The sequence below is a fragment of the Trachypithecus francoisi genome, unplaced genomic scaffold, assembly GCF_009764315.1.
Source record: "Trachypithecus francoisi isolate TF-2019V2 unplaced genomic scaffold, Tfra_2.0 Contig00025, whole genome shotgun sequence".
In the NCBI taxonomy this organism is placed as follows: domain Eukaryota; kingdom Metazoa; phylum Chordata; class Mammalia; order Primates; family Cercopithecidae; genus Trachypithecus; species Trachypithecus francoisi.
Window position 1 is genome coordinate 240,613 of NW_022680462.1, and position 9,999 is coordinate 250,611.

At 50.1% G+C, this 9,999-nt stretch overlaps 1 protein-coding gene across 1 annotated transcript; it reads left to right on the forward strand.

Annotated features, from left to right (window-relative positions):
• Positions 1–436: 436 nt before the first annotated feature.
• On the forward strand, positions 437–3,365 carry FZD8 (frizzled class receptor 8). Its single transcript, XM_033219679.1, has one exon. The coding sequence runs from the start codon at positions 572–574 to the stop codon at positions 2,651–2,653; it is 2,082 nt and encodes a 693-aa protein (XP_033075570.1). The 5' UTR covers positions 437–571; the 3' UTR covers positions 2,654–3,365.
• Positions 3,366–9,999: the final 6,634 nt, after the last annotated feature.

A 9,999-nucleotide genomic window follows, 5' to 3' on the forward strand; every position in this document is an offset into this window, starting at 1 on the left:
GGTCCCCAACTCCCGCGGCGGCGGTGGCGCGGCCTTGGGGGCGGGCATGAGCCCCCGGGGGCTGAGCGGTGGCCTCCAGGGCTGACCCGGCGCGGCGAACGGCCAGGCCCAGCCATCTTGACTGCGCACCGCGGCCCGAGAGGAAACTTGCAGCGCCGCCGCCCTCTGTGCCCGGCGGAGTCACCGCCGCCCAGCGCGGCGGGGAGAAGTGGTCGGGCGCGCGGAGAGTAGGCGAGCGAGCGCCGGACGATGAGCCGAAGCCCGGACCCTCTGCGCCGCAAGGGCTGAGCGCGACCTGGGGCGAGCAGAGCGGACCTTCGGACTGTGGTGCGCGCCTGCGGCCGCCTTCAAATCCCAGGAGCGGCGGAAAGGAGTGCGGAAGGGCCCTGCCGAGGCTGCGGACGCGCCCCTACGAGGAGCTAGATTATCAGCAGACCCCTCTCCCGAGCGAGGCATAAGGGAGATTCCAGATCACCCGCTTTCCCCGTCTCCGGCTTTCTCGTGGGCCCCCCCCCCGGCACCCCTCTGCGCGCCGCCTGGAGGGCGAGGGCACCGGGCCGAGGCGCACAGCATGGAGTGGGGTTACCTGTTGGAAGTGACCTCGCTGCTGGCCGCCTTAGCGCTGCTGCAGCGCTCTAGCGGCGCGGCGGCCGCCTCGGCCAAGGAGCTGGCGTGCCAAGAGATCACCGTGCCGCTGTGTAAGGGCATCGGCTACAACTACACCTACATGCCCAACCAGTTCAACCACGACACGCAGGACGAGGCGGGCCTGGAGGTGCACCAGTTCTGGCCGCTGGTGGAGATCCAGTGCTCGCCCGACCTCAAGTTCTTCCTGTGCAGCATGTACACGCCCATCTGCCTGGAGGACTACAAGAAGCCGCTGCCGCCCTGCCGCTCGGTGTGCGAGCGCGCCAAGGCCGGCTGCGCGCCGCTCATGCGTCAGTACGGCTTCGCCTGGCCCGACCGCATGCGCTGCGACCGGCTGCCCGAACAGGGCAACCCTGACACGCTGTGCATGGACTACAACCGCACCGACCTCACCACCGCTGCGCCCAATCCCCCGCGCCGCCTGCCGCCGCCGCCTCCCGGCGAGCAGCCGCCCTCGGGCAGCGGCCACGGCCGCCCGCCGGGGGCCAGGCCCCCGCACCGCGGCGGCGGCAGGGGCGGTGGCGGCGGGGACGCGGCGGCGCCCCCAGCTCGCGGTGGCGGCGGTGGCGGGAAGGCGCGGCCCCCTGGCGGCGGCGCGGCTCCCTGCGAGCCCGGGTGCCAGTGCCGCGCGCCCATGGTGAGCGTGTCCAGCGAGCGCCACCCGCTCTACAACCGCGTCAAGACAGGCCAGATCGCCAACTGCGCGCTGCCCTGCCACAACCCCTTCTTCAGCCAGGACGAGCGCGCCTTCACCGTCTTCTGGATCGGCCTGTGGTCGGTGCTCTGCTTCGTGTCCACCTTCGCCACCGTCTCCACCTTCCTCATCGATATGGAGCGCTTCAAGTACCCGGAGCGGCCCATCATCTTTCTCTCGGCCTGCTACCTCTTCGTGTCAGTGGGCTACCTGGTGCGCCTGGTGGCGGGCCACGAGAAGGTGGCGTGCAGCGGCGGCGCGCCGGGCGCGGGCGGCGCGGGTGGCGCGGGCGGCGCGGCGGCAGGCGCGGGCGCGGCGGGCGCGGGCGCGGGAGGCCCGGGCGGGCGCGGCGAGTACGAGGAGCTCGGCGCGGTGGAGCAGCACGTGCGCTATGAGACCACCGGCCCCGCGCTGTGCACCGTGGTCTTCTTGCTGGTCTACTTTTTCGGCATGGCCAGTTCCATCTGGTGGGTGATCTTGTCGCTCACGTGGTTTCTGGCGGCCGGCATGAAGTGGGGCAACGAAGCCATCGCCGGCTACTCGCAGTACTTCCACCTGGCCGCATGGCTCGTGCCCAGCGTTAAGTCCATCGCAGTGCTGGCGCTCAGCTCGGTAGACGGCGACCCAGTGGCGGGCATCTGCTACGTGGGCAACCAGAGCCTGGACAACCTGCGCGGCTTCGTGCTGGCGCCGCTGGTCATCTACCTCTTCATTGGCACCATGTTCCTGCTGGCCGGCTTCGTGTCTCTCTTCCGCATCCGCTCAGTCATCAAGCAGCAGGACGGCCCCACCAAGACGCACAAGCTGGAGAAGCTGATGATCCGCCTGGGCCTGTTCACCGTGCTCTACACCGTGCCTGCGGCGGTGGTGGTCGCCTGCCTCTTCTACGAGCAGCACAACCGCCCGCGCTGGGAGGCCACGCACAACTGCCCGTGTCTGCGGGACCTACAGCCTGACCAGGCGCGCAGGCCCGACTACGCCGTCTTCATGCTCAAGTACTTCATGTGCCTAGTGGTGGGCATCACCTCGGGCGTGTGGGTCTGGTCTGGCAAGACGCTGGAGTCCTGGCGCTCCCTGTGCACCCGCTGCTGCTGGGCCAGTAAGGGCGCCGCAGTGGGCGGGGGCGCGGGCGCCACGGCCGCGGGGGGCGGCGGCCAGCCAGGGGGCGGTGGCGGCGGGGGGCCCGGCGGCGGGGGCCCGGGCGGTGGCGCGGGCTCCCTCTACAGCGACGTCAGCACCGGCCTGACGTGGCGGTCGGGCACGGCCAGCTCCGTGTCTTATCCAAAGCAGATGCCATTGTCCCAGGTCTGAGCGGAGGGGAGGGGGCGCCCAGGAGGGGTGGGGAGGGGGGCGAGGAGACCAAGTGCAGCGAAGGGACACTTGATGGGCTGAGGTTCCCACCCCTTCACAGTGTTGATTGCTATTAGCATGATAATGAACTCTTAATGGTATCCATTAGCTGGGACTTAAATGACTCACTTAGAACAAAGTACCTGGCATTGAAGCCTCCCAGCCCCATTGATGTGCGGGGAGCTCCTCCCGCCACGCGTTAATTTCTGTTGGCTGAGGAGGGTGGACTCTGCGGCGTTTCCGGAACCCGAGGTTTGGAGCCCTCCCTGGCTGCACTTGGCTGGGTTTGCAGTCAGATACACAGATTTCACCTGGGAGAACCTCTTTTTCTCCGTCGACTCTCCTACGTAAACTCCCACCCCTGACTTACCCTGGAGGAGGGGTGACCGCGACCTGATGGGATTGGGTATTCTTAATGACCAGGCAAATGCCTTAAGTAAACAAACAAGAAATGTCTTAATTATACACCCCAAGTAAATACGGGTTTCTTACATTAGAGGATGTATTTATATAATTATTTGTTAAATTGTAAAAAAAAAAAAAAAGTGTAAAATATGTATATATCCAAAGATATACAGTGTGTACATGATTTTGTAAAAAGTTTAGAGGCTTACCCCTGTAAGAACAGATATAAGTATTATATTTTGTCAATAAAATGACTTTTGATAAATGATTTAACCATTGCCCTCTCCCCCGCCTCTTCTGAGCTGTCACCTTTAAAATGCTTGCTAAGGACGCATGGGGAAAATGGACATTTTCTGGCTTGTCATTCTGTACACTGACCTTAGGCATGAAGAAAATTACTTGTTAAACTCTAGTTCTTAAGTTGTTAGCCAAGTAAATATCATTGTTGAACTGAAATCAAAATTGAGTTTTTGCACCTTCCCCAAAGACGGTGTTTTTCATGGGAGCTCTTTTCTGATCCAATAACAACTCTCACCTTAGTGGATGTAAATGGAACTTCTGCAAGGCAGTAATTCCCCTTAGGCCTTGTTATTTATCCTGTATGGTATCACTAAAGGTTTCAAAACCCTGCATTCATTTCTGGAGTCCGTGATTTTGAAAGCACCTGGTGTTCCAGGGAGGGAATGCTTTGCTGAGGTGTAGAGGTTAATGTTTTAAACCATAGCTCACCCTTTACAGTAGAAGTCACTTGACAATCTGGTAGGGGAGCAGGCGCTCTTCAATGGATTAAACTAACGGGTTAACATCTTAATAACCTTCAGTGCTTGTGTATACCAAATGTGCTGCTTTTCCTAGAGAAAAAGCTATTGTTCCTCTGTCAAGACTAAGCTAATTTATTTGAGCAGAAGGCTGTTGAATTAGCAGAAGAATGCTTCGGCAATTGTTGAACTTTTTACCTGTCTGCCCAGTGGCTCAGCACATCATTCCTTTAAGAGGAGCTAAATGAATAGGGTTAATCTGTAGGGAACTTGGTCTTTTGAGTTTGAAAAACTTTGATCTTTTCTCCTCTGCAAATGTGCTGTATAGTCTGAAGTTTCTTTCCCTGCTGCCTATCTCCTCTTAGTGCAGACCAATTGGCCACCGCGGAGCCTTAAAGTTCTTCCATTAAAGGGATGTGGGACTTTTACTTTAAAAAGGAGAGAGAGCGCGAGAGAGGAAGACTTGTAACAGTTAGTGAAGACCGGAGGCACAAGTGCTCAGCCTTTTAAACAGCTTTTCCCGGCATTGTTAGCCAGCCTGCAGGCAGCTAGGCATGGGTTGAAGCTTTATAGAAAAGGGCTCTGAATGCCCCACAGGTGGTCTGTGCACATAATCCCCCAATTTAAAGCGTTTTCCTTTGCTAGACAATTGCATTACAAAACTCCCTTCTTTTTCGCTCCTAATTGAACCAATGAACTATTATAAACTACAAGCTTTTCTTAAAAAAAAAAAAAAAATCGCCAGTACCTAAATTCTATTAACTAAATTCTAGCAAGTTTTACAAACTGAACCTTTTAAGGCACCGGAAGTAAAGGCTGCTTCAGCAGACGTTTCTATTTTGCGGGTATTTTTATTCCTTATGCTTGTTATTTTCTGATAGATTAGCAATAATTTAAAAGTAATTGGTAAGATTCTGTGTTAGTACTGAAAAGATAGCCCCAGGTCCCTTATTAAGCTGTCAATCAAGATAAGAAATGGGCAGCTACCCCGCTAATGATGGGGCATCAATCATTGTGGGATGGGAGGGACTTTATTCTGCACATCCTGCTAAAATGTTTGTTCTTACTTTACCTAATAGGAATCTTCAGTGGTTAAAAATTTTTTAATAGGGTGGACACTACTTTCTTGGCTGATTTTTCTCATGTAAGAGGCTTCGCAGAAGATCTCTGTGGTAGCAACATTTTGCAGATCCTTTTCAGAGTCAGTCTCGGTGTTAAGTTAGATATGCAATTAGAACCCCTGCTTTAGCTATCATGCCAATCTTATTTTTTAAAGCCAGAGACACTGTAAAAGTGTGTTCACCTCTCCAGTAGTTTTACTCATTAAAGAATTACTATTTTGTAACTTAGGTACCAATCAGTGGCCTACATCTAACCCAGTTATAAAGTAGAATTTTGAGGGCAGGTCCCAAAGTCTTTACCACATTTGTAGGATGGAGATAAAGCTACAAGACACAAGTTAGCACGTTGGCTTTCTAATGTAGCAGGATTTTGATTATTGACAATTTTCAACTGTATAGCAGTGAGAAAATGTCCAACATTGAAGCTTTTTACCTTGTTCTTCAATATTATAAAGTGCTATATTTCATAACTCAAGATCTATATGTGTTCAATCTAAGTGAGCTTATTTGACAGCCAAAACCCCAATTTAAATTCTGAGGACAGTGCTCAATAAAAAAAGACCTGCACCTGTAATCACTAGAGACTAATCTTAGAGAATGGTATTAAGACATAAGTGCCGGTTCTTTGTCTTTAAAGCTAAAACCTGAGTTGTATATTTGCCAATACCCAGATCGTATCTACTAAGGGAACAAAACCCCAAAATTGATTTTAGGGTGGAAGAAAGAAAGAAGAGTATCTGGCCAGTTGCATTAGACAAATGGACACCCCTGTGTGCTACACAGGTGTGTCTTTAATTACATAAAACAAGTGTTTTTGAAAATCTTGTCAAATTGGGAGAGGGGTTGATGTGTTTGCTGTGTGGCTAGAAGATCAAGGTCGAGTCTAACATGATTAAAACATTACTAAAGCCAAAGCTCGTTAAAATTGCTTGTGGGAGAAGTTACCTGAAACACTTTTCTTGCTTTATAATAAATGCAATTTGGAAGTACCATGAAACAGAAGGAAGGAAAGTGTACAAGAAAGTTTAAGGAGTAAACCATGGCACATTACAGTTTCTTAACCTGCCCTGACCGCATTGCAGGTGCCTGTAATACTTCAGGGTTTGGGCAAAGAGAGTGAGATTGTCTTGCCAAAAGAAAACCAGGAGCAGTTGCAGAGCACAGGATGCAATTTAAAGTATAGGTGCAAACGTTCTATTGAGACATAAAAAGCAAATCAGTGCAAGTGTCTAGCCACTTTCCACATTTGATACTACACTGCCATCTCATGGTAGTACAGGGTCCCAGAACCAAGAAGTTAGGGAGTTCCTTCATTCAATTCATTCATTAAAAAATAGCACACGGAGAGTCAGCCCAGGCACAGGCACAGCCTCTGCCCAGAGGACCTGCAAACATTTTGTATTCATAATCTTGAATCCTTTCTCTGAAGCACTCCAAAATTGCATCAGTGCACACTGAAGTTTAAGGCCCCACAAGACATCCCCACCACACAGTGATACTACTTTTATTAACTTCAATTGCATTAAGTCCTGCATATAACCATTCTGCTAAAAATATAATTCAGCTGTGTTAAATTCCAAGCGTATATCTTTTTTTAAATTAGCTTCTGAGTTACTTTTATTTAAAGAATGAGATGCTCGCCAAAGATCCACCATATCAAAGCTTTCATGGAAGAAAGAATGAATAATAAAGAGTATTTTGAAGTGGGATGTGATTGGCTTAATTAAATGTGCCGCTTTACAATTTCTCATGTAGAGGTCAACCTATGAGTCCAGGGGATGCCCGTCAGTGCTGTATGTGAGTGCTGTTAGGGCAGGCAAGACACAGGCCATCCCTCATTTTACCTAGCTGGGTGTTCACAGAAACACACCAAGGAGTAGAAACTTCTCTGGAAAACAAGATCAGTGAGCATCTGCATTGGAACACTGGAGCCCTGGGGAAGGAAGATGACATAGCACCGAGATGTGGGAAGAGCAGGATCTTAAAGAAGGATGAGCAGGGCCAGGAGCGGTGGCTCACGCCTGTAATCCCAGCACTTTGGGTGGCCAAGGCAGGCGGATCACCTGAGGTCAGGAATTTGAGACCAGCCTGGCCAGCATGGTGAAACCCTGTCTCTACTAAAAATACAAAAATTAGCTGAGCGTGGTGGCTGCACCTGCAATCCCAGCTACTCAGGAGGCTGAAGCAGGAGAATCGCTTGAACCTGGGAGGCGGAGGCTACAGTGAGCCGAGATCGGGGCACTGCACTGCAGCCTGGGTGATAGAGCAAGACTTTGCCAAAAAAAAAAAAAAAGAAGGATGAGCAGAGAAACGAGGTTTCTGAGGACTGGAATATCTAGTGGAGATGGGAGGGAAGGAGGAGACTGTGGCCAAGGACCACATAAGATCTTGGAGGACTTGTAGAGTTAAGAGGCCCCAGGGGCAAGAATCTTGCTGCCCATGAACAAGGAGCAGGGGCAAGAACCTGCAGCGTTGTGAAATGTGGAATCTCATATCTCTCTTACTGAATCAGAAACTGCATATTAACAAGATCTCCAAGCTCACAGGCACACTGAAGGGTAGGAAGGTCTAGCCCACCATCCCACATTTCACTGGTTAGAAAACAAGCCCAAAACAACTGTGCTTACTGAACATCACACAGTCAGGAGCACAGCTGAGCCTAGAAGCCACCAAGCCTACTTGTCACTCCTGTCTCTATAGATCTTTTCCAGCTGTCCCACTCTTCTGTGTAAACCTCTGAGGCCACCACAAGGAGAATTCAGGCTGGGCATGGTGGCTGACACCTGTAATCCCAACACTTTGGGAGACTGAGATAGGAGGATCACTAGAGGCCAGAAGTTCAAAACCAGCTTAGGTAATATAATGAGACTCCATCTCTATAAAAAATAAAAAGCCAGGTGTTGTAATGCATGTCTGTAGTCCCTTGGGAGGCTGAGACAGGAGGATCACTTGAGTCTAACAGTTCAAGCCTGCAGTAAGCTATGAACGTGCCACTGCACTCCAGCGTGAGCAATAGAGAAAGAGTCTATCTCAAAAAAAAAAAAAAAAATGCATTCTTAGCTGATACAGCAACTTACCAGGGCTGTGTTTACCTGTTTACAGTATCATAGCAGAGTTTTCCCATGGTTTGGTGGTGGCCTATACAGGACATGTGAACACCCAGCCTTCAGAGGTGAGAGGAGCACTGTGGAAAGGCTTGACTCTTGGGACCCTGGCCAACTTAGGCCAGCTCACCTGCTTTTTGCCTTCTACGGCCACAATGTTCCAATAGATTCCATATTTAAGAATCTATGTTCTGGCTTAGTGAGAAGGCACAGTGACCGGGAGTGATATGGTTTGGTTCTGTGTCCCCACCCTAATCTCATTTTGAATTGTAATCCCCACATGTCAAGGGAGTAAACTAGTGGGAGGTGACTGGATCATGGAGACAGATTCCTCCCCCCCCTTGATGTTCCAATAGTGAGTGAGTTTTCACATGGTCTTGTTGTTTGATAAGTGTTTCTCTCTTGCTTGCTCTCCTCCGACCATGTAAGACGTGCCTGCTTCCCCTTCACCTTCCACCATGATTGTTAAGTTTCCTGAGGCTTCCCCAGCTATGTGGAGCTGTGAGTCAATTACACCTCTTTCCTTTATCAATGACCGGGTCTCAGGCAGTATCTTTAAAGCAGTGTGAGAGCAGACTAATGGAGGGAGGGGGGGAGGGAGGGAGGATGGGCTTCTGTTACTGATCGAGGAGGAGAAACAGCAGAACTACTGTGCAGTGAAAGCCAGTGCAGGCATCAGGGACAGAGAAGGGCTTAGGGAAACCAAGAGAGTGTCCCAGAAATCTCGGCAATGACAGAGCAACATGAAGAAGAGCTTGGTTGGCCCAGCAGACTCACGCCACAGGCTGTGCCCGGGAGGGGGCCAAGAGCATGGGTGGCACCTGAAAAGGTCAACCAGTAGCCAGAGAAAGGTGGCAGAAAGAAAGAATTACCCCGGGGCAAAAGGCAAAGTTAGGATCATTGTTAGCGAAACAACCCAAGGTGGATAGCTTTTCCGAGTCTGGAGGCACAGCCATTCTTCACAGGTGACAAACACATGCTTTTATAGCACCATGTTTGTCATGCAGGTGAATCATACACTGATTTAAATTAGAAAACCAGTTTCTAACATTTTCCCCCCAATAAGCCCATTTTTAATTAACTAGCACTCCAGCAGTAGTTCTCACCCCGCTTACATGTTAGAAGCACTTGAGGTGGGTTTTTTTTTAATCATTACCAATGCCCCAGTTGCACCCCAGACCAATAGAATCAGAATTTTGGGGGGTACCAGCTGAGAATTCAAAGTTTTGTAAAACTTCCCCAGGCAATCCCCATGTGCAGCCAGAGTTGAAAACCAGTGAATGTAATTGAATGCAGTATTATCATCTAAAGTGAAATATATAGAGATAGATATAGATCTAGATATATAGATGTATTTATAGATATATAGATCTGTAGACATATAGATCTATATAGATATATAGAAATTAGCTAAGCTAACTAGCTATTGTCATCTAACTTGACTACTTTAAGCGAAAGCAGTTATTTTTAATTTTTGTCACCATGAGAGGTATTTGGGAGATGACAGGAGTGCCCTCACCTGGCCCCAAGAAAGAACTTCTCACTACACGGTTTTTGATAACTGCTTTTTCGCCTATAAGGAAATAACAAAGAATTGTGCATAGAGGGTATGATTCTATTAAACTAGAAATTAAACCCAACCTGTGAAGTTAGGAGGAATCAATAAGGTGGATGTGTTAGTTAGTAAAGATATTCAAATATTATCTTCCAACCAAAAAGACACCTGCACTCATATGCTTATTGCAGCACTATTCACAATAGCAAAGACGTAGAATCAACCTGGGTGCCCATCAACAGTGAATTGGCTTTTTAAAATGTGGTATGCTGTACATCATGGAATACTATGCAGCCATAAAAAGAATGAAATAATGTCCTTTGCAGCAACATGACACTAGACGCCATTATCCTAAGTGAATTAA